The sequence below is a fragment of the Megachile rotundata genome, chromosome 1 (assembly GCF_050947335.1).
Source record: "Megachile rotundata isolate GNS110a chromosome 1, iyMegRotu1, whole genome shotgun sequence".
NCBI classification, from domain to species: domain Eukaryota; kingdom Metazoa; phylum Arthropoda; class Insecta; order Hymenoptera; family Megachilidae; genus Megachile; species Megachile rotundata.
The window spans coordinates 5,869,141-5,894,492 of NC_134983.1; the positions used below are offsets into that span (position 1 = coordinate 5,869,141).

Sequence of the window (25,352 nt, forward strand, 5' to 3'; positions counted from 1 at the left end):
ATTTTAATATTTATTTCAGGTACATTTAAATTAAAGAAGAAAGATCTTATAGAAGATGGATATGATCCTAAAAGAACACAAGACAAACTATATTATTTAAGTGAAAAGTCTGGATATCAATTACTAACTCCTGAAATTTACGAACAAATTCAACAAGGAAAACTTCGTTTTTAAGTTATGCTTTGAAAAGAAAAAGAATAATTATGGGAACAATTTTTGCTGCAACTATTTACAGCTTATCATCTAGGTGAAAAGATGCTTTTCATCTTCATTATATAGAATCAAAAAATTGCTTTATGTGACACTATAATTGAATGTTTCAATTGTAATGATTTTCACTCCGTTATTTTTTAACTTTTGTATGAATTTATATTTCACATAAATTATTACAGTTATTGTTCAAGATATTAACATCAATATTAAAATGAAAGATTTTTTATTTAATAACACGATATAATTTTGTTTTCATGCTTTAAGTCATTTCTATAATATATCTTTCATCTTTAAATTATATTGCATTTTATAAAAAACAATTGTTTTCGTATATTTATAAAAGCTGCAACTAAATGTATATTTCAAAGAAATAATTTCCTCGCAACACATTTTATAAAACGTACATATAATTTGAAAAGCTGTAAATTTATACAAGGTACTAAATTTGGAATTATACATAGCAAAAGTACGCAAGTGAAATATGTATTTTGTAACATGAATATTATTTTTAGTTCAAAATCTAGAATTGTTATAAACATGTTATACTATTGTACCTATATTTTAGTACATATTGTTGTTGTTATACCATTATCATTAAGCATTAAGTACATAAAATAAATTATTGTTAATAGTATATCATTATATAGAAAACCTGTATAGTTATAAAAAGAAAATTTCCAGAATTAAAATTCGGTGGAAAGTACATATATTTTACATGACAAATATAAATATTTTATCACGTTAAAACATTCCATTACAAACTGCTAATATATTACCGTCCGGCTATATTTTCTAGCCATATTATTAAATTTTTTAGAGCATGATAATTTATTTGAATTTTTTATAATAATTTCGATGAAATTATATAACAGTCAAAAACAGTTACTAATTATAAAGTAACTAAACTATATGAACACGATGGAATCGTTAATATTGTAAAAATACTATAAATATTTGTAACAAATACTGTAAAAAGATAATTCGTTCTGAATGTTTAAAGTATTTGTTAAAATAATAATTTATCGTAACGTTTCAATTGATTTGAGCTTTGCACTATAAACATGTTATTGAAATTTTCCTTTTCATTACTGTTCATTCCTACTATTTATTAAACCAAAAATTTAATTGAATTTATTGTTCAAGAAAATAGCAAACTGTATTAATACCAAATAAAACATACACTGATATGTACATAATACATTGATTTAAATATAATATGAATGTATATTATGTGTATGGATATTCTTCCTTCTTTATTAAAAAATTATGAAATACATAATATTAAAATAGGAAGTATGTAAATGATTTTATGTAGGATACATCTGCAGCATAAAAATTAATTATGTGGATGGTAATGTGTACTACATTATGCAGAAAGGTTGAAAGTGAATTAATATAATTAAACATATGTGATTGTAGGAAACGCGTATTACTACAGTGAATTTTAATAACACATGATAGATGCTTCTACATTTTCTCAATCGTTTTAAGTTGACAATACAGCTTAAAAGAACTGCTTATAATTTAAATTGTTTATACAAAATTTTTAAATAATTTGGAAAACTTTATTAATAAAATTTTATTAGAATAAAAATGGGAAACTTGTTTGCACAATTTTTATTTTACAATGTAGATGTGTACTAATAAATATATGTTAAGATAAAAAAATATAGACTATAAACAGAATTGTTTTAAGCGTGCAAATATGATTCATTTATGTGTTAATATTTATAATCAATTTAAAATATGTTCTTCTTAAAGCATTGTTATAATAAATATCTTATTTATAAATTGTAACAAATTTTAAACGTTAATTTAATATTCTGATTTATTACTTAATTATTACGTTTATTAAAAACAACATCTTGAAACAAAATAATATATAATTGAATAAATATGTTTCATTCTAACATTTTTTGTTAGACACATAAATGAAAGCGTATAATTATTTTTTTTTGTAAACGTATTTAATATGTAATTTAATTGCATAACGTTATAATTTGTGAAATGTATAAACAAAATATTTTTTAATTTAATACTTTGTCGTTTCACAAATATCATATATTATAAAATTCTTTCCATTTTAATATAATCTTTACTTAAAGTAAATATAATTGTTTAAGTAATTTCTAGTATTTCTATTAGTTAATCTAGTAATTCAATAATGAAGATAATAAAATATTTCTATAATGCATCAGTTTAAAAAATCTTCCGACAATTGTTAACACTACGAAAATCTTGCGTGTTTTTAAAGTATATTTGTATAATTCCGGTAAATTCTTGTTATTTGTTACATTTTTAAATAAAATTTTTCTATTTTTTACGACGGTTGTTATGCAATACTTATACCATTAATACCGACAGTGTAATTAATTTATGTGCAATTATTTAAATGAATTAAATCGTGATACCTTAAAAAATGCATTTACTAAAGGAGGATATATGAGGTTCTCAATGACGTTCATTGCATAGGATTTTAAATACAATATGAAATTATATTATATATTTACAAAATTCATCTCTTTTTACATTTCAACAAAATTATAAATTAAATACAGAAGTTTTCTTATACGAAGATTTCCATGTACAAAGTATAGAAAAAAAATAATTATATTATTGTAATAATATGTAATAAATAAGTAGAATGCATACAGAACAATAATATATAATAATAGTTATATACTCCATTAAAAATTTGAATTATTTTGCTATATTTGTTTTAAGTAATTCTGAGTACTAATGCTTTTTATTTAGGCCTTGAATTTTCTTTTTGTTTATTTGTGATAATTACGTAATAAAATCTGTAGTGTACATTTTAGTACTTAAAAATATACCAAATTTTAATATAGCCCCATTTGTAGGTTCAAAAAAGATATCTTCTTCAATAGCCCAATCATCATTCGTAATTTCTGAAACATAATGTAAAGTACAACTAAATTCAAGTTTTGAATTTAATGACACAGTGGATGTATCAAATACATAATATTAACTGTTGTCCCAGAAAAATCGCAAATATTTTCTGAGCTATCTAATCATTTACAGAAACATGACAAATTAAAAAATTGAAATGTAAAAATTTTTATCTTACTTGGCTTAACTGGCGATGGTTTTGAAAATAAAGTTACACGTGATTTCTTCAGAATTATCTTTTCCATACATCCCAACTTTACTAACATCTGTCGAAAAAATAATTTTATAAAATTTCAACTGAATATTATGTACAAATTTATTTTAGACATCATAATATATTAATAGTAAATAATATTAAAAATACAATAGAATCGTACACCTATACGTATAAATGTATATTTATTAATAAATTACCTCTGCTAGTTCCCGTGTATGAAATGGTTGTAGAACAGGAATAAATCTATTTTGTAATTTAGATAATGCAATACCCGGGTGCGTCAAGCAATACGACAAAACTGATCCTAACATACGGTCAAGCACTCTACGATTTAAAACTCCATCTATTCGAATCCATGGTTTCATTACCACCTTCACTTCTTGTTTTGTACTGAAACATGAATTAAATTTAAATGGTGCTGTGTTTATATACTGTAATACAAATTATTAGTTAAAAAAATATGTAAATAAGTAAAGATTTATATAATTAAGTACTCATTATATAAATTAAATGAATATGAGAAAGTAATAAAAAGAGAAACTTACTTTAAATCTAATTGTTTGACAGCTCGAGATATATCTTTCTGAGGTAGTAATCGAGTCCTTTTTCTCTGCATTCGTTTCTTCACTTGTACAGTGCTATCGTCATCGCTATGGCTAAACATATCTTTATCGAACTCTTCATCCCTTTGACATTTTGCTTCTGACTTAATATCCATTTCAGTCTCATCTTTGACATCAATTTTTGATAACCCGCTTTCAGATGAACTTGGATTTTTATTGCATTCTTCTGTTAGACTTACATCACTACTTTCATTAACCATTTCTTTTGTATCCGTCAAATATACTGTTCCCTTGGGTACAGGTACAAGTGATTCTTTTTCAAGACGAAATATTTTGTATGAATGTATCAGCCAAGGATCAGCATGGCCGTAATGAATGTATCGAACAGTTGTTACACCAGATCGTAAGAATAAACGATGTTCCGTAAGAAGTGTAGTGATGCGACGTAAATCCTCTCCCAAAGAACTTTCAAATTCATTCTGTAAAATAAAAATTGAAATAAGAACATATTTTAGTTATCTGTTACTACATTTACTAAAAGACATATTTATACTTACTATCAGTTCTTGGATACTAGCTCCAATTTCTTGCTTATCGCGTACAAACTTGTAAACCATTTCAATATTATTTAAACTTAGTGATAAATCTTTGGGCAACTTTTTTTTGAAATCGGAATATGAAATACCGTCTTTAGGAAAAACGGCATACTTATTTATTTCTTGTACGAAATCGTTTGCAGCATTTAAGTTTAATGGCAACAAATCCCGAGGTAATGAAAGACCTCTAAATATTTCATTTTCTTTCGAATCTTGCGATTTCGTATACAAAGAATATAAAACTTTAAACATATTTACAACAAAATATTCGTGTGCATGATGACTATCAGCCGCTGTGAGTTCGCTTAATTCGACTCTCATTCTTAATAAAGCTATCCGAGTATAACGTTTATCTATATCAGTTGAATCGTCGATCTTACAAGAAGAATTTAAATAACTTTGTTCAAGCGGAATATTTTTTAAAATATCACTAACACGAGTGTAAGTATGTTCACTGCTTTTCTTCAATTGCGGAGTTTTAGGTTCCTTACTTAATGTGGTTTCTTTACAATTAGGTTCTAAATCATTAGTATTTAATTTTGCATCAGTCATTTCAACAACTTCATTGTTAGAATGTTTTCCTAAATCTTCATTTTGTACTTCATCGGATACTTCAATCGAAACATTATTGCTTTGTAATTCTTCAGTACTTTTTTCTTGTTTAATATCTACAGTTTCACTGTCTAATTTTGTTCGTTTGTGAGCAGGTTCACACGGATCAAGCAATTGTTTATCATCTCTTGGTCTCTTTTTTTCAGGTGTAATGAACTTTTCTTGTATTGATTCTGTATTTGCTATGATTTCTGCTTCATCTGTATTTATGTTCTTTGACAATGGTTTACAATTATCCTCCATTTGACTACCATTTTTAGATTTTGAGATTTGATCAGTACTTTTTGTTTCATCATGTGTCTTAGAATTGTTAGAAAGATCAACTGCTACTTCTATCGCTGAATTTTCATCACAAAATGTAGAACCCTCTAAATCATCTTTGTTTAATACAATTTTTGTTCCGTCTTGAAGCTTAATTATATTGTGTTCATCATCAATATTACGACCATTTTCTTCTTCGCTATCAAAATTTAAATCATCATAATTCATCAAATGTTTTGCATCTTCAAAATTTCTTTTCTTGCCAGCACATTCTTCTGAAAGTATATTAGTCTCTCGACCCAAATCTAAAAAGCCATTTTTATCTGATTTCACATCAACATTATGTGTGTCAGTATCATCCAATATATCAGCTGTAGAATTAAAGCATTTATCAATGCTACTATTTTGTAAAGAAGGTTCTTTCACAAATTTCAAATTATCTAAACTTGCTAATACGTCTTGATATCTTTGAGCTATCCTAAAATAAGTCTCATCTTTCTCTTTCAATCTTGGATCAAGCATTATAACTTGATCAGGTATTTCAATATCAAAATCCAGTTGATCCCTCACAACATAATCATGTATTGCTCCTACTATACCACCAGTAACTGGCAATACTTCAATGCCGTTGAAATTATTCGATTCTTTCATCTGATTATCTAATTGATTTTCACAATACCGATTACTAAGCTTAAGAAAAACGTCGTATGATTCATTGAAAAGGCTATACGGCCACTTACTTTGGAACTTATACATGTAATTACTACTTAACTGATACTGAGAACTGCTCATTGGCATGTAATTACCATATTTCCTCAAAGCAGCTAAATGATGTTTTCTAATTGACACCATTTGGTCACTTCGAATTTTTGCCATAGCATTTCGTAGAAGCATCTCAGGATATTGCTGATATACTTTAAATAACTGATACGCCCAGGACCTTCTGTCTTTCCCACAACACATGGAACTGTGGATAACAGAATTGATTACTACGAAATGTATATCATTGATGTTTCGAACGTCTTTCGTGAATCCTCTATTACTGAACTGTCTCATCGGATGCACGACTTTGTAAAGTAAATTAAATTCCTGCACTGTATTAGGCACAGGAATAGGTTCTTTAGACTCAACATCTGAGATACCGTAATATTTCTTTGCAGTATAAGCAACAAGATATTTAAATGTTTCAGTAACTTGTCTTTCGTACTCCAGAGAGTTTTTGTATTCCTCTTTGAGTTTATCTATGATACCATCAAAACGTTTCTTGATAAAGAAATTTTGTTTAAGTTCTTCAACTCCTAAAGCAACTGCATCGACGTTTCGTTGCTGTCTGAGCATATATAAAAGCCGTCGTTGACATGCTCTCGACGTTTTATTATAAGATGTGTACGAATATATTCGAAGTATATCTCTAACCGTAGAAAATGTTATCACTTGCCTACGTGGATTTGAGCAAAGATACATCATAACAATCTTACAGACAAGCAAAATTTTATCTTCGTGCGGTTCCCAATCCACTCGTAGTTTATGCATTCGTTGTAATGCCCGATAATCAATTTCATCATACTTCGTTCGCCTTTTACTGTTACATTTTCGCGGTAATACTCTCCTCACGTAGGATTTTTGCTTAGCACTTCGCTGACATGCCAATACTTCGTATTTTTTATGTTGATTTGAGCTCTCCTCAGTTTTAGGTTGTATTTTCTTTCGAAGTTCTGTTACATTTACAGAAGGTGGGCCGCATACTGTTTTCAAACCAGCAAACTCAGTGAACTTCAGAGGTTTAACTTTTATTTTAGAAAGATATTTGTCTCTTTCGTAAACTTCACTTTGCTTCTTCTTCGTTTGTGGAGTAGCACTAGTGATACTCCAATTCCAGTTCCGTTTGAGATGCGCGAAACACGCTGAATCTATTCCTGCAGCACCTTTACGATCACCAGGCATTTTGCCGATATCCAATTTTACAGCTTCTTCGGGAGAACGAGCTACGACTGCTTGTATCATGTCACTTTTTTTACTTAAGTCTTCCAGTACTATGTCTTTCCCTTCAACGGCAAGTCGACCACCTAATGGTGTGTTGATACATATATTCCACATATCATACCAATACTTCTCCACTACCTGAATTTCAGTAAAATTATATTTGGTCACGGGATAAGATTTATCCTGAACCATGTGGTAACTAGGCGCAGATGATGTCGTATCCATTAATTCTGCGTGACGATTTATATAAATAAACACTTGGTCTTTTTCTTTCAACTTTTGCGGTCCAAATTGTACTAATCCAATATAACACAATCTTGTCACCGTTTCATGAATGTTAAATATGTACTTCCGTGCATATAACAAAGAATTGCGAATATCAATTGGTAAATCTCTAACTAAATAATGTTTTCGAATAGGATGATTAATATATTTCTCTATTTCTGGTACTGTATAAGAAATATAATGGACCTTGAAAAATACTGACAATGGTAGACGTAAAAGGATATCACACATTAATGTCCACCCTGCAGGCCAACCTAAAAGGAATATATTATTCTTATAATTCACAGAACATTATCTCATGAACATGACAATATATTTTATTACTTATTTTTTTATGAACTCAAGTATGCAATATAAAAATAAAAGTTATTGTAATTACTGAAATAACATACCAGTATATTTTGGTAAAGGTGGTACAAACATTTTCCAACTAACATCGTTAGTATAAATTTTACTAAATTCTTCTATCAGTTCTTCCGAAATATTAAAATCGTTATTTTTTAAAGCTTTTATATACTCAGTTTGTGAAAGTAATGGTTCGCCCGGATGTTCATAAACTAAATAAAATAAAAAAATATGCAATGCTTGCATACGAAGAAATTTTGGACTATATCCATATTTTCTTGATACTCTCTGTAATAAAAAGAAAGTAAATTAATGACATTCAGTATCTCATTTGAAGATTATTATTATTAGTGTTAAAAATAATAAAAACGGAATAAAATATTTAAAAAATTATATACATGTAAAAATTTAGTTTAATAATTATATGAAGGTGTTTATTTAAGTTTATACTAGCTAAAAGGTAATCAATATTTTAGTTCTCAAATTTACTTATAACTGCCAAATAAAAGACTACTTACAGCCGCAATTTTACATGATGGTGGTAATGTTGTAGGTAATTTAAATGGAGATTTATTACTTTCAAAATTATCTGTTACATCATCAGCATTAGTATTTTTTACATCTGTGTTTTCCGCCATTTTCTTTATCCATGTCTTATGTCTATGACTACCCAATAAATAAAATTTTAGCTTTGCTTGTTCTATAGCTGATTGAATAACAGCACTATTAACATCAATATTTGGATCACATATAAATGTTAAACTTTTCTCTTTCCCATTTGCGCTTAGAACTACTTTTATATTTTTTATCAAATTGTCTTTTGCAAGTTTTTGTAACAATCTTATTAAAGATTTTTTATCAATTTTTACATCATATCCTTCTTTATCTTCTTCTTCGTGTATCATCTAAAAAAAAGTTTAAAATAAATTTAACAAAAACAGGAGATAATATATAGAAATACTGACATATATTGATATCTATCATTAAAATACATTTTTAAAAATACTGTCCTACCTTTATTAATTTTGTCATATCATCAATGACTTGATGTTGTTTAACTGATTCTATGATCATATTAGCTCTTTTTAATAGTCTGTATGTTATATTTGTGAAGTTCTTCTTTTCACAATTTTGCACATCTTCGATAAACCCAAATATTTCATTCTCTGATTTAGCAGTACTTGCAGTTGTTAAAACTGTCAAATCGACTTTTATGTTTTTATAAGCTGTTGCTGATTTCTGTTTCTTTGATAATTCAGACATCCCCAATGTCAAATTATCCGAATTAATATCTTTTTCTTTTACTTCAACTCTACTAACTGTACTTGATACATGCTTAGAGCATGTTTGTTTATATCTATTTGGACGTTTTATTATACGATATTTGTATAATATTCGATTTACTACATAAAATACTTTTTGTAATTCTACTGCAGTTACATTTGACCTTTCTTCTGCTTGGGCATTACAATTAATGTCAATAACTTCACATACTGCATTGCTTTTAGTTTGTTGTATATTTTCCTTTTGATCATTGGTATTAATTTTTTCTTCTTGTTCTGGGTTTATATTTTTAATTATTTTACTTTCTTCCACATCATCAGTTTCAGTTGGAATTTGTTTTTTAAATTCTTTAATTTTATGCATTTCCTTTTTAAACTGTTTGCTTAACTTACTACCTTTCTCATATTTTTTTGATACATATTTTGTAACCCTCTGTCTTCCAAAATCGTTCATATAAGTAGCAACAATGTTTGTTTTAACTAAACTTCGCAAAATCGTCCGTGATTGTAATTTAGTCAACCCCATTATTTTAGATAAACCACCTTGACATACACCATCGTTTCCACCAGCCTCAATTATTTTATTTGCTTGTTTTAAATAAGGTAAACCATATTTGTGGCTTGAGATATCTAACTCTACAAAACAAATACAATAAACTTATATTGATTTAACAATAAAAATGAATAATAAATCATAAATATGAACAGAAAGTTTGACAAATAAAACACCTTCTTTCTTTCAAGATTGATCAAGATATTTTACTAAATTTTATTCATAAAAGATCAATATCAAATAACAAATAAACAAACCTTGTGGTTCATCGTCTTCTTGTATTTCATCTTTATTCCATGCTTCAAGAATATCAATATCTGGGAAGAGCAGCTGCACTACTTTAATTTTCTTTTCTCTTAATGGAGTATTTTTCAACCGCCATTCCTCAGGTTTTGCATTAGGATATAAAGTTCTGTATGGCACCCTCTGTTTAAAAATACAATTATTTTAATAAATATGTACAACTACACAATATCAAATAAAGATAAAAGATATGTAATTTTTTACTCACTATATCTGTCTTTACAACTTTCTGAAAGAACGAAGTTTTAAACAATTTCTTTATTGCATTTTCAATTTGTAGCTTACGTTTTATTTCATCGTATTCTGCAACACAATTAGGTTTTGATTTGAGAATTTTTATAACTTCCTCAGCCAAAAATATTATTTTTGGTTTTCTTTCAACAAAAAACCTTGGAAGATGTAAAAGACTTCCATTGAAACAATGACCACCACTTTTTTGATGATGTATTTGCTTTGTTATCAATTTATGACGTAATAAAAACTTTCTGTGATAAAATAAGCTCTTTGGATCTTCTTTTAGTGCATTAAGACTAAGTTTTCCCTGAGTAACTTCTCCATGATATCGTGACCTTCCTATTCTTTCCAAAAAACAATATTGTATTGCATTTAGCTCTAATATTGGAGATACTTCATCTCCCATTAACGCACGGTTCCTAGCAGATTGCGATGCAACGATAACCAATTTTTGACCATATTTGTTTATAACTTCATCCAAGCTCAGATTTCTTACAAATTCTGAGATCTGTCTGCGAGCATAATAAGTTGAGCAAGATCCTTTAATACCATTAGCAATATCATATATAGGACAATGTGGGTAAATATCTGGTGGCACATCATCCTATAAAAATTTATAATCTTTTTTTTCCTGTGATCTCTGAATACAATCAAAATTTTATTTAAATACTCACTGGCTCTAATATAACACCTAAATCAGGATCTACAAATTGATAACGATCAAAAATTACAAGTGGTTCTCTTGCAGTTTCTAATTCATAAAATGTAAATTCTCTTATCTGTACACATAATGACCATATTTGAATCATAAATGGTTTTGGAAATGGCAAAGAATTATGAAGTCGATGTGACAAACGTAACCATAATGCTAAAACAGAAAAATATACATATACACATAATTGAAAATATGATAATATGACAAAGTTGTTCAAGGTTTTAACAAATATATTTCCATCGACTCAAGTATAAAAATTTAGGCACACTTATATTCACTGTTATTAAATTATGAATATACAACATGACAATTAATAAATAGATATTTGATTGGTAAATATACTGTTAAAGAATAGAATGAACTACTATATCATAAAAAATAATGTGTACTATTATAGTAAAATAGATATTAACATTTACTTTACACTAACCTTCTATGGTAATACCATCCAAACCTTCTAATGAAACTTCGTCAATTATTATATCTACTAAATTAATTGATGGATACGACACCATATTTAATTATACAATAACACATCAATGCAATTATAACACAATAAATTCTTTATATTTCTCATTTATGTACAAATTTTTTTAAAGAACCGGGCTCTTGAACTATCAGTTCTTGTCAGTTCTGCGCATTTCAGCTCTGATTGGTTCTACCATGCTCTGTAACTAAGAGCAACACGGCAACACACAACGCCTTTATGACATTCGGAATGCCACGCGTGGCATACTCAGTGTATTTTTATTTTGTATAGTCACTAAAAGGAATTCCTAAACCCATTGTATCTCAATCGACAGATGAAGAAATTCGAGTTATGGGAATTACAGTATTTTATAAAAACGTAAGAGAGAATAAAGATAATGTAGCAATTAATTTGCTTCTAAAAAGTCGGAGAAAACTGTAGGTTATGGAAGAAAATGTGATGAATACATAAATCGAACGATTGCTTTCTAACGCCGTATTAAACGTCGTTCACATTAGGCTATTTTGACAGGTACTTGCCTAATCTGAACGCCCCCTTATGCAGGGTCGCCGCAGCGCCATCTAGCAGTGATATGCGGAACTACATTCGAAACTTCGCTAATGATATATTACCGTTGAAGTGTAATCAATTAATTACCGACAGAATTCGGACGGTACTTTGTACCTGTTAATCATAGTTCAGCAGTTTGTTGTTAGATGGCGCTGTTAACAGCATTTGTGGCGGTTTTTTTAAAAGATTCTTTTTTTCTTGATGTATTTATATGCGTATTATTTTCAATAATTCCTATACTCCTGGGTGATCATCAGAGTCATCGGTCAAGATAAGTTCTGTTATCAAAGTCGTCGATCAAGAAGAATTCTATTTGTACTTGCGAACAAATGATTAATGTTTAAAGCTATCGTCGTTTGATCAATTTTATTTTAATGATAAAATCGTTCGCTATTCATTCCGTAATCAAATTTTGTAGAGATGACGCGAAGAAACAGTATGTCATCAGTTGATCCTATAAATTCTAATTCGCACACTATACTGTGTCCCATAGATTACAAGTAATTACAAAGAATTACATAAAAATAAATTTGAATACAATAATTCGTAGATAATTTACAAGATTATGGAAATTATGGAAATAGTGAATTACAATAATTAATTTATATAATAATGAGTTACATTAAAATATATCGTAATATACTAATTGACAATCATTTTGCAACATATCTGCTAGAATAAGTTAATAAAAAACGATGAATTTGAATAGTTACAACAACAATTTTACAAATAAATAACTAAAAAATTATTAATTACTGTAAAATATATCGTAATAGATTAATTCATAATCATTTTGCAACATATCTGCAAGAGTAAGTTAAAAAAAATAATAAATTTAAATAATTACAACAATAAATTTGTTAATAAACTACCAAAAAATATAAAATTATAAAAAATATGACGTTAGAATAATTATACAGCAACCAATGAGAGTGGCTGTACGCTATTGGTGGATTACATGATGTCTGATTGGCTACTGTACACTAGCAATCACTCTTGCACTTCGATTTGATCTATTGGTCGATTACGTGATGTCTAATTGGTTACTGTAAACTACCAATCGCACTTACACTTGGAGAGGTCGCCGCTGCTCAGTTTTGTTTTGGAAGTCGAGGAGGTCGGATCGGCCCTGTCAACACTTACCGGTACGAGTCAAGGGTTTACCTTACCGATATTGTGCTTGTTCCTGTATTACCTACTGTACTTTAACAAGTGTTTAGTGTGTTTTAATAAATATTTTTTAATAAATATGCGGGTGTATTAACAAATTTTATGGTGTGATTCTACAAGTGTCAGTGACTTAGCCAGTGTGTTACCTGCATGCATATACGGATATATTAGTGTACCTAGTGTGTTATTACTAGTGTTTAACGGGTTAAGTTCAAGAAAATGGGGTACCCTCCGATTTAACAGATTTATATATCAAAAGAAAGCCCTTGACTTGGCGATTTCAACGGTGGTCATCCCACCCCTTAACTCCCACCCCTCTGCCCCCTAGAAGCCAAAAACTGAAACGTTCCAAAAAGTGATTTTTCCACATATCTCAGCGAGTTTATCATTTCTATCCCTTTTTTTTATACGTTAGGTGAATCTAACCGTAAAAAACCGAACCTAACCTAACCTTACCTAACCTACCTAACCTAACCTACCTAACCTAACCTACCTAACCTAACCTACCTAACCTAACCTACCTAACCTAACCTACCTAACCTAACCTACCTAACCTAACCTACCTAACCTAACCTACCTAACCTAACCTACCTAACCTACCTAACCTAACCTACCTAACCTAACCTACCTAACCTAACCTACCTAACCTAACCTACCTAACCTAACCTACCTAACCTAACCTACCTAACCTTGCCTAACCTACCTAACCTAACCGACCTAACTTAACCTAACCTACCTAACCTTGCCTAACCTACCTAACCTGACCTAACCTACCTAACGTAACCTAACCTAATATAATTGAAAGTTTATATTGCACGTCTTCGACGCTTTGGCTCGATTGGCAGGTTCGGCTGCGGTGGGGCGCAGACCAAGCATTCACACTCACCAGGCAAGAAATATAAATACAGTTCAAAATCTAAACGTATTGGCGGGGGAGGGTCTACACCCCTCCCCCTGCACCCCCGACCCAAACGATATAACCTAACCAAATCTGATTATAAAAAAAAAAGGGATGGAAATAATAAACTCGCTGAGATATGGGGAAAAATCACTTTTTGGACCGTTTCAGTTTTTGGCTTCTAGGGGGCAGAGGGTTGGGAGTTAAGGGGTGGGATGACCACCGTTAAAATCGCCAAGTCAAGGGCTTTCTTTTGATATATAAATCAGTTAAATCGGAGGGTACCCCATTTTCTAGAACCCAACCGTTTAACGTGCTTTAATAATTATTTTTTATTAATTATGGGGGTGTATTAATAAAATTTATGGTGTGGTTCTACAAGTATCAGTGACTTTACTAGTGTGTTTCCTTAAGTGATTGTGCATGTGTATACGGATTTATTACTGTGTTTTATGGTGCGGTTATTTGAATATTTTATTAATTTTTTACTGTTTTAATGTATTTTGTGGAGTGATTATTTAAGTGCTTTTACAAACTGTTTTGGCATAGTGTTACTGGTGCTTTAGTGTACTTTATGCAATGATTATTTAAGTGTTTTGACATATTGTTACTGGTGGTTTAGTGTATTATGTGGAATGATTATTTAAGTGTTTTGACATATTGTTACTGGTATTTTAATATATTTTATGGAGTGGTTATTTAAATATTTTAACAAATTGTTACTGGTGTTTTATTGTGTATTATGGAGTGGTTATTTAAATATTTTGGAATACTTGCACTGGTGTTTTAATGTGTTTTACCATGTAGTTATCTATGTGTTTCGGTATAAATTTGCAAACGTTTTAACCTGTGCCATACAATAATTATTCAAGTGCATCGACATATTTTTTCGAATATTTTATAATGTTTCACTGAGTGACTATACGTTTTGATATACATTTGCAAATTTATTACTGGTTTTTGTAATGTAGTACTGCATGCTTGCTTAACTTGTTTATTAACTGTTTGCGTTTCAAAAATGTATACGTTACTCGAAATGCAAATTGATTGACAGTTACTAAATTGTTGTCCTGCTATGATTACAGGTCACGCTGCCAATCCAATGGACAAACTGCCAAATCCAAACGTTGCCAAAACAATCCAAAGCTGTCCAAAGCAGTCCAAAACAGTCCAAATTTCTGATGCTTTACCGGTAAAGCGATCGCAGTGGCGCAAGTCAGCGATCGGTGAGTCGCATGCTTTATGGTTCCTCCGGTTCCCATCATGTCGTAGGACGAATGGTCCGAAGCGACACGGGAACTGGTTGTATTTTATATTTTTGAGCGAGCATAGTGACCACGACTGTACGATCCTGCAAAATTCGTACAAACTGTTTATTATATTTATTAGATCAGGTCAGGGTTTTCTTGTACATCGCGTTTTAACTTCTTTACAATTTTAAATTAAAATTAGTAGATAGAAGTCGGATGACCCTCCGATTTCACAATAGTTATCGAGTCACTTTTATAAAGTTATAGAGTCACTTTTAATTTTTACGTACGCGTGAAAATTTTTTAAATACATATGTACAAGAAAGTATCGCGAGAAACAGATTTCGATATCAAAGTTTTTTACGAATGTTTGAGTCATTTAGAAATTTACTTTGATATCAGAAATCTGTTAAAAATGAAACTACCGATATACTTAGATTTTTGCAAAGTGATCTTCCATTTTCCATTTTGAAAGTTTTTTAAAGTTAGAGTCAATCTTTGCTGGAAGACACTTTATTAGCATGTTTCTAATCATGTTTTTTAGCTCAGGATTTTCAGCACACATGAAGAAAACTGATAGGTGAAAATACATGTGGCCGTGTTCATTTTTATGCTCTATACTCATGCGCGTGCTTAGATGCTACTCGCATGGGTTAGGGCAGGTGGACACGGTTTAGTTTTAAGATGTTTTGGCGATCGACAAATTGACAGTGAATTATCGACACAAGTTACACGTGTGTGTGGTTAGGTCGTGGACCTTGTGTCGATTAAACTGTAGATTTATTTTTTAAATTTTGCAAAATTCTATTTGAAAATGCATACAAAATGCAAGTCGAGTCATTTGAAAATGCATACAAAATGCAAGTAGAGTCATTTCAAAGTTATATAAATTGATTAAGCTAGAAAATTGTATGAGTAGTTACATATTGCATTGAATATTCGAAAGAGTAGAAAAATGAAATATGTTCAATGTTCACTGTCGATTGTCGATCGATTTCAGCAAAAAGGTATGAACTTAGAGTGTGAATGTTGTATTGAACTCGGGTGTCGGAGACGTCCCGGGACGTACTCCCTAGGATTAGGCTTATTTGCACCCGGGTGGTATGTATGAGAACCGTGGAGTGTGTTTTTGTGAGAATGGACTTGGCAATTTTTTAAATATAGCGATAGGCAGGCAGGTAGCTTACTTCTGGTGTGAATGAGTTAGTTTTAAGTAGGTAGGGCCAGAGCAAGCTTTCACGTTTCTCTATTCTTCTCTCTCACACGTGAGATGCTTGCATCTGGGGGGTTCACGAAAAATCGAGAAGAGAAAAATATTAAATATGAATTTATTTAATATCTCTTGAACTCGATTGTTCGTTCAGGTTTAGTTTGTAAGTCGCAGTCGGGTTCTAGATCCGACTGCAAAAATGAAGTATAAAGTGAAGTGAAGTGCAGTGAAATAAAATATTCTGCTCGGACATACTTTTACGAACAGCGCATTCTGAGAATCGCTGGTCGTATATCTTTTTTATTTTGAGTCATTTTTCTTTCTTACCAAACTAACTTATATAAAATTTCGATTTTGTTATCGATCGAAATAAATGGATAGTATTGCAATTTTATTTCTATAAAATTGTCTGCTATCTTTTTATGGAGATTGATAGCAAAATTGAGAATTTATGTAAGCGTGAAAACTAAGAATGTCCGAGTTACCGTAAAATTTCGCGAGTGATTTTTGTGAGGCTGTGCCGAAGAGAGAAGAGGCTATATGCCGAAGAGCCCCGGTAAAATTGCCAAAAAAGAGGGGAACTATCAATGGCTGTCCATCCTAGGATAGACAGTCATTTTGTCACTATGCTCGCTATTATTTTCTTGTGTTTTACATGTATTTTTTTGAACGATACAAAATGTATCGTTTTGCTCGAATTTTTACGAGCAAAGCCACCCGCGATTTTTATGCCCTTCCAATTAAATTTCGAGATTAAAGATTTTTTCATAACTTCGCGATTAAATTATGAGATTAGAGATTTTTGTATCCTTTCGCGATTCGAGATTTTTATGCCCGCCCATTAAATTTCACGATTAGAGATTTTTGCGTCCCTTCGCGATTACATTACGAAATTAGAGATTTTTGCATCCATTCGCGATTACATTTCGAAATTAGAGATTTTTGCATCCTTTCACGATTAAATTACGAAATTAAAAATTTTTGTATCCCTTCGCGATTAAATTATGAAATTAAAAATTTCTGTATCCCTTCGCGATTAAATTACGAAATTAAAAATTTTTGCATTCCTTCACGATTAAATTTCGAGCTTCGAGATTTTTATATCCCTTCGCGATTTTATCTCGAGCTTCTCGAGATTTGTATACCCTTTCCCGACTTTAATTTCCCCGATATTTATGTGTTAATTATTTTTCTCTGTTTCAGGAATTGATTTTGTAAAAATTTTTTTATTGTTGGGTGATTTTAAATTCGTAATTCTTATTGTGTTTTCTGTTTCTGAATAGGTTCGTTTCACTTCTTCTCGTACAATTTTCTATATTAATAAATTTTTCTATGTTTCAGATTTTAATCCTTGGTAAGTCATTATTCTCTGTTCTGAAATTTCTATGTTAATGAATTCTTGTATGTTTCAGAATTTAATTTTTGGTAAGTTCTGTTGATTGTATTTTACATTTATTCCGAGCTGTGGGAGGAAGGGTGGGCTCGGGCGTAAGTTTTTCGTCACAATTTGTGGCGAAAAACTTACGCATTTTTTAGTGCCTCTTGTTCTACATTGCACTCATCTTTATTGCAATTTTTCAACTTTTTACAAATTAGAATTTTTCAAAAATTTTATTTATTATACATTTTTACTTTTAAAGCATTAGTTTATTCTTGTGAATCGAATGAAACATAAAAGAAAGTTCTTCCAACTTTCTATTCGTTAGATTCATTTTTCTTTTTATATAATTTTACACTATACGAGTGCAATTTTAGAACAAGAGGCACACGTAGAGTCTTTAGAAATTTTCATGTGTGATTGAAATGCAATTGCAATTGCAATTTCATTTCTTTAATGTGTTAATGCTTTTATTTTCAGGTTCGACTTTTTTCAGATATTATTGAGATTTTATTTTGCGTTTTAAGGTACTCGAATCTTTCGTAATGTTTTCTCGGGTACTGAAGTTTTCTAGTTTTATGATGGTTTCATTTCGGTGTTCATTTTGGATTTTTTGAAGATTTTAATTGAGGTTTTGAGGTTTCAAACCTCTTCGTCGTTTTATATCAGGTTTTGAGGTTTCTGAACCTTCTTAGTCTATTTCGCATTTTCACACTTTCAAAGTCGTACGATCTCGGTTTTTAAAGAGTAGGGTTTCGAATTAAAAATGATATTCTTCATTCACCTCGAATTTCCCATGTTAATTTCATTTGCTTGTTTCAGATATTGATATCAAGTAAGTAATTTTTAATGTTTCATGTTTGTCTTAATCACTTTTGTATGTTTCAGATTTTTATTTCAAGTAAGTAATTCATTGATTTATGTGTACCTTAATAATTTTTGTATGTTACAGGTTTTTTTCTTATGTAAGTAAGTTTTGATGTTCCATGTTTATCTAATTATTTTTGTATGTTACAGGATTTTATTTTAAGCAAGTAAGTAAATTTTTCATATGTGTCTTAATTCTTTTTGTCTGTTTCAGATTTTTATTTTAAGTAAGCAATTTATTTTCTGTCTTAATAAATATTTGTCTGTTTCAGGTTTTTATTTTATTTAAGTAAGTTTTAATGATTTATATTTGGCTTAATCACTTATCTGTTTCAGATTTTTATTTTAAGTAAGTAATTTATTTTCTGTCTTAATAAATATTTGTCTGCTTGAGATTTTAATTTTATGCAAGTAATTATTAATGCTTCATGTTTGTCTAATTATTTTTTTATGTTACAGATTTATATTTTATGTAAGTAAGTTTTAATGACTTAAATGTCTTAATTATTTTTATATTTTACAGGATTTTGTTTTAAGTAAGTAAATGAATTTTTCTTATGTGTCTAATTACTATTGTCTGTTTCAGATTTTTATTTCAAGTAAGTAATGTTTCATATGTATCTAATTCTATTTTGTCTGTTTCAGGAATTTGTTTTAAGTAAGCAATTTATTTTCTGTCTTAATAAACATTTGTCTCTTTCAGGTTTTAATTTTATGTAAGTAATTTTTAATGCTTCATGTTTGTCTAATTATTTTTGTATGTTACAGATTTATATTTAATGTAAGTTAGTTTTAATGATTTATATTTCTCTTAATTATCTTTGTATGTTTCAGGTTTTAATTTCAAGTAAGTAATTTTTAATGTTTAAAATTTCGTTTACTTATTTTAGTATGTTTCAGGCTTTTATTTTGTGTAAGTAAGTTTTAATGATTGATATTTTTCTTCATTATTTTTGTATGATACAGGTTTTTATTTTATGAGTAAGTTTTAATATTTCATGTCTGTCTAATTATTTTCGTATGTTACAGGTTTCTCTTTTATGTAAGTAATTTATTTTCTGTCCTAATAAATATTTGTCTGTTTCAGGTTTTTATTTCATGTTAGTAATTTTTTTGTTTCATGTTAGTAATTTTTTTGTTTCATGTTTGTCTAAATTATTTTTACAGGTTTTAAATTTATGTACATATTTTTTAATGTTTCATTTTTGTGTTAATTATTTTTGTCTGTTTCAGGTTTTAATTTCGTGTAAGTTTTAATGATTTATATTTGCCTCAATCACTTTTATCTGTTTTATTTATTATTAGTTATTTGCATGCAGTAGTCAATTTGCATGTATTAGTCATTTGCATGTATTAGTTATTTGCATGTATTAGTTATTTAATTTGCATGTTTCTCTCGAGTCGACTCGAATTTTTCCCTTTTTTCCTATCTATTTCTCTGCATCCTGTTTCTCATCTTTACAGATCAGAAGACATCCTTTGAAGACATCCTGGGAGCATCGTTGGATGCGTGCGTTAGTTTTAAGTCGATTAATATTTAAGTTAGTTTTAAGTGTATGCTTGTGGGCAGGGCGGGTGGGTCCATGTAAGTGCCTCTTCTTCTCAATTGCACTCATCTTCACAATTCTCGAACTTTGCACGCGTTAGCTTGTAGTGTACTTAGTTATTTTTTGTCAATCGTTCCGAACCCAAGTGGATCATTGGGGGTTCATAGCGCTGTGAACACGTGGCAGGGGTGAGCTGCAAGTGCTGGTGTAGCCGCCAGGGACACATCTCTGCGGGGCCGATCGATCGATGTACCATCTCGACTTGCCGCCTCACGGCAAGGGTCTCCTCTCTGCGGTCAGCCTTGCTTCAAACGCAAGCGGGGAGAAATGGGAGATCCTCCGCGGATGTGTCACTCGTTCTTGCCAGTACTTTCGGTTCATCTCTGTCCCGTGGTTCACGTAAGTCACTATGGACTACCCTTTGACCCATGGAAGGCGAGGTTCACTTGGCGAAAAATACTGTTCCCCTTTTTCACAGAAAGTTCTTCTGACTTTCTTTGCTTGTAGTAGATAGTTTTTCTAAGTTTCTTCTCTTTTGTTAGAAAGTTCTTTTAACTTTCTTTGCTTCTAATAAAAAGTTCTTCTAACTTTCTTCCCCTTTGCTTTTTGAATACGTCATAGATTATTTGAGTGCTATCTTAGAAGAAGAGGTACCGTGCGGCGTTTATTTGGGATCCCAAAAAATTAGTATTATGTTAATGTATGTGCGTGTGTGTGTGTGAGTGATACAAGCTCTTTGCTCGATTGTGGTAAAGAACTTGTATGTGCGAACCTATGAGCTAAGTAGAGTCAAAACTCATTTATCCTTCTGATAAATGATGTTGCATTTGGAGGGTGGATGGGATTTGGAGTTAGGGTGGGTCACTATCGTAGTCACCTCCACGTGGTGTGACCTGGTAATCGATGTCGTTTTCTAAATATTTTTCACGAAATTATCTGTAGAAAACGACATCGAGCAGAGAGCTACGATTATAACTTGTCAATTTTATATCTAAGTTACAATAATTCCGAGCTGTGGGAGGAAGGGTGGGCTCGGGCGCAGGTTTTTCGTCACAACACGTGGCGAAAAACTTGCGCAAATTGTGCCTTTTGTTCTAATTTGCACTCATCTCAACAGTTTTTTAACTTGTTACATGTCAGATTATTACAAATTAGATTGTTACACATTAGATTGTATTAATAGCCTATCACTTTTATTGTCAATTGCTCGAAACTTTAAAGAAAGTTCTTCCAACTTTCTTTTTTTACTCTTTTCTTTACTTACTTTTACATTATACGAGTGCAATTTTAGAACAAAAGGCACATTTAGGGCTTAATCATTTTTGTATGTTTCACGTTTTTATTTTATGTAGGTAATTTGTTTATTCATACGTGTCTTATTTGTATTTTTATGTTTCAGGGTTCCACTTTAACGATTCCTGTCTGTTTTAATTTCATTGAGATGTCTCACGTTTTGATATTAATAATTCTTGTTTGTCTTAATTTCACTCAGATGTTTTAGGTTTTTATTTTAACTAGATAATCTTGCATTTCCTTTTATGTTTCCTTTTTCATTGTCACACCTATTTATTTTACAGGTAATGAATAGTTCATAATTGAAGACATCGATCAGCGAGGGATCATCGAGGGATCATCGAGGGATCATCGAGGGATCATCGAGGGATCATCGAGGGATCATCGAGGGATCATCGAGGGATCATCGAGGGATCATCGAGGGATGCGTGCGCTAATTTTAAGTTAATTGTATGCGTGCATTAGTTTTAAGTTAATTGTAATCGTGTGGGAAGGGTGGGTGGGTCCCTGTAAGTACCTCTACTTCCAATTTGCACTCATCTTCTCAATTCTCAAACTTTGTACGCGTTAGCTTGTAGTATACCCACTTATTTTTTGTCAATCGTTCTGCGCCCAAGTGGATCATGGGGGGTTCATAGCGCTGTGAACACGCGGTAGAGGTGAGCTGTAAGTGCCGGTGTAGCGCGAGTGATATTCTTTGCCCGGCGGGGCGGATCGGGGTTGGCACCTCTCATACTCTGATGTGCCCCCCCGATCTGCCGCCATACTGCCAAGGGGCATCACGGTAAGGGTGTCCTCTGTATAAGTCGCGTGCGCGTCAGAAATGGGAAACCCTCCACCAACTGGGGTGTATCACTCGTTCTTACCAAAGGTATCTTCGGTTCATCTTTGCCGTCGTGGTTCACGTAAGCCACTATGGGCTACCCTTTGACCCATGGAAAGCAAGGTTCGCTTGGCGAAAAATACTCTTCCCCTTTTTTGACAGAAAGTTCTTCTAACTTTCTTTTCTTTTAGTAGAAAGTTCTTCTAACTTTCTTATTTCCCTTTGCTTTTTGAATTCGTCATAGATTATTTGAGTGTAATCTTAGAATGAGAGGTACCGTGCGGCGTTTAGAATAAGTTAAGCGTGCGTGCGTGGGATCCGATGCGATTAGTATTAAGTTAATGTATGTGTCTGTGTGTGATACAAGTTCTTTGCTGGATTGTGGTAAAGAACTTGTATGTGCGAGCATATGCGCTAAGTAGAGTCAGAACTCATTTATCCTTCCGATAAATGAGGTTGCATTTGGAGGCTGGTTGGGATTTGGAGTTAGGGTGGGTCACTATCGTAGCCACCTCCACGTGGTGTGACCTGGTAATTGGTATAGTTCTCTCAAGGCTTTAAAAAATCTTCAGAGAACTATACCGAGCTAAGAGCTACGATTGTATTATTACTTATAATATATGTATATATAATTGTATAGTTTTATACAGTCATATATATAACTAACCTAACCCAGCCTAATGTAATCTAACCCAACCTATACATTCATAGTTTACAGTGCAATTATAAGAATTTTTGAGAAATTATGTAGGATCATTAAGGTGCCCTCATCAGTCACCACTGCGTGTACCGGCTAGGTACGGCATTGGCAGCAAGCTGTGATATCAGCTGACGCATGCGCATAAAGCTCTCGCGTGAGATAAAATATCACGATTTCCCAACACTGATCAGAACTCATTTATCCTTCCGATAAATGAGGTAGTTTCAATTGGAAGGTGGTAGGGATTTGGAGCTACGATGGAACAATATTCTAACGCAGCCACCTCCTCGTGATGTGACCTGGTAATCGATGTCGTTTTCTAAATATTTTTTCACGAAATGAACTACAGAAAAGGATGTCGAGCTAAGAGATACGATTTACCATTAAATTATCATTTCATATATTACATTTTCTTTTACGTATGTATCCCATGTATTTATTAAAACCCTGAACTCAAATGACCACTGTATCAAAAATGATGAAAATAAAGAAAAATTTATAAATAACAACTGTGTATTTATTATTACCCAACACACATAAAAGAATAAAAATTCACATATTCGAATAACAACATATATAACAAGGGAACATAAGAATTTTCGGAATTTGACGTAAACTATATTCCAAGAAATAGCACTAAAGATACCTCCGCACAACTCATGTACTCCTGATACAAGTTCCCAAAATTGGTAGGTCGAATTTCAAAAATCGCGCCCGGGAATTCTTGGAATTTGACGTCAGCAAAATTCCAAGAAGTGGCACGGAGGATACCTCCTCGCAACTTATGTTCTCCTGATACAAATTCCCAAAATTGGTCGGTGGAATTTCAAAAATCGTGCTCGGGAATTCTTGGAATTTGACGTCAGCAGAATTCCAAGAAGTGGCTCGGAGGATACCTCCTCGCAACTTATGTTCTCCTGATACAAATTCCCAAAATTGGTCGGTGGAATTTCAAAAATCGCGCTCGGGAATTCTTGGAATTTGACGTCAGCAGAATTCCAAGAAATGGCACACGGTATACCTCCTCCCAACTCATGTTCTCCTGATACAAATTCCCAAAATTGGTCGATGGAATTTCAAAAATCGTGCTCGGGAATTCTTGGAATTTGACGTCAGCAGAATTCCAAGAAATGGCACACGGTATACCTCCCACCAACTCATGTTCTCCTGATACAAATTCCCAAAATTGGTCGGTGGAATTTCAAAAATCGCGCTCGGGAATTCTTGGAATTTGACGTCAGCAGAATTCCAAGAAGTGGCACGGAGGATACCTCCTCCCAACTCATGTTCTCCTGATACAAATTCCCAAAATTGGTCGGTGGAATTTCAAAAATCGTGCTCGGGAATTCTTGGAATTTGACGTCAGCAGAATTCCAAGAAATGGCACACGGTATACCTCCTTGCAACTTATGTTCTCCTGATACAAATTCCCAAAATTAGTCGGTGGAATTTCAAAAATTGTGCTCGGGAATTCTTGGAATTTGACGTCAGCAGAATTCCAAGAAGTGGCACGGAGGATACCTCCTCCCAACTCATGTTCTCCTGATACAAATTCCCAAAATTGGTCGGTGGAATTTCAAAAATCGTGCTCGGGAATTCTTGGAATTTGACGTCAGCAGAATTCCAAGAAGTGGCTCGGAGGATACCTCCTCGCAACTTATGTTCTCCTGATACAAATTCCCAAAATTGGTCGGTGGAATTTCAAAAATCGTGCTCGGGAATTCTTGGAATTTGACGTCAGCAGAATTCCAAGAAATGGCACACGGTATACCTCCTTGCAACTTATGTTCTCCTGATACAAATTCCCAAAATTAGTCGGTGGAATTTCAAAAATCGTGCTCGGGAATTCTTGGAATTTGACGTCAGCAGAATTCCAAGAAGTGGCACGGAGGATACCTCCTCCCAACTCATGTTCTCCTGATACAAATTCCCAAAATTGGTCGGTGGAATTTCAAAAATCGCGCTCGGGAATTCTTAGAATTTGACGTCAGCAGAATTCCAAGAAATGGCACACGGTATACCTCCTCCCAACTCATGTTCTCCTGATACAAATTCCCAAAATTGGTCGGTGGAATTTCAAAAATCGTGCTCGGGAATTCTTGGA

At 31.8% G+C, this 25,352-nt stretch overlaps 2 protein-coding genes across 5 annotated transcripts in view; one reads left to right on the forward strand and one right to left on the reverse strand.

The window, feature by feature from the left end:
- Fatp1 (Fatty acid transport protein 1) overlaps positions 1–1,814 on the forward strand; it is a 42,235-nt gene extending 40,421 nt beyond the window's left edge. For 2 of the 3 annotated variants that reach the window (XM_076538434.1, XM_012298562.2), the window contains one exon: positions 20–1,814. In XM_076538434.1, the coding sequence (XP_076394549.1) occupies positions 20–174 (155 nt within the window). In that variant the 3' untranslated portion in view covers positions 175–1,814. The remainder of the gene's footprint in view (positions 1–19) is intronic. The other variant, XM_003700295.3, reaches the window with a different exon arrangement.
- A 550-nt stretch (positions 1,815–2,364) lies between these two features.
- LOC100875552 (general transcription factor 3C polypeptide 1) lies at positions 2,365–12,043 on the reverse strand. 2 transcript variants are annotated; one of them, XM_012298563.2, is made up of 12 exons: positions 11,504–12,043; positions 11,033–11,226; positions 10,333–10,962; positions 10,079–10,247; positions 9,000–9,904; positions 8,504–8,890; positions 8,033–8,273; positions 4,461–7,894; positions 3,886–4,382; positions 3,538–3,730; positions 3,302–3,389; positions 2,365–3,122 (listed from the first exon to the last, which is right to left on the reverse strand). In XM_012298563.2, exons 1-12 carry the CDS (start codon positions 11,586–11,588, stop codon positions 3,001–3,003), a joined length of 6,945 nt encoding a protein of 2,314 aa, XP_012153953.1. In that variant the 5' UTR covers positions 11,589–12,043; the 3' UTR covers positions 2,365–3,000. The 2 variants fall into 2 exon arrangements, with proteins under 2 accessions (XP_012153953.1, XP_012153954.1); XM_012298564.2 differs by lacking the exon at positions 11,033–11,226 and having other exon boundaries at positions 2,370–3,122; positions 10,333–10,427; positions 11,504–12,042.
- Positions 12,044–25,352: the final 13,309 nt, after the last annotated feature.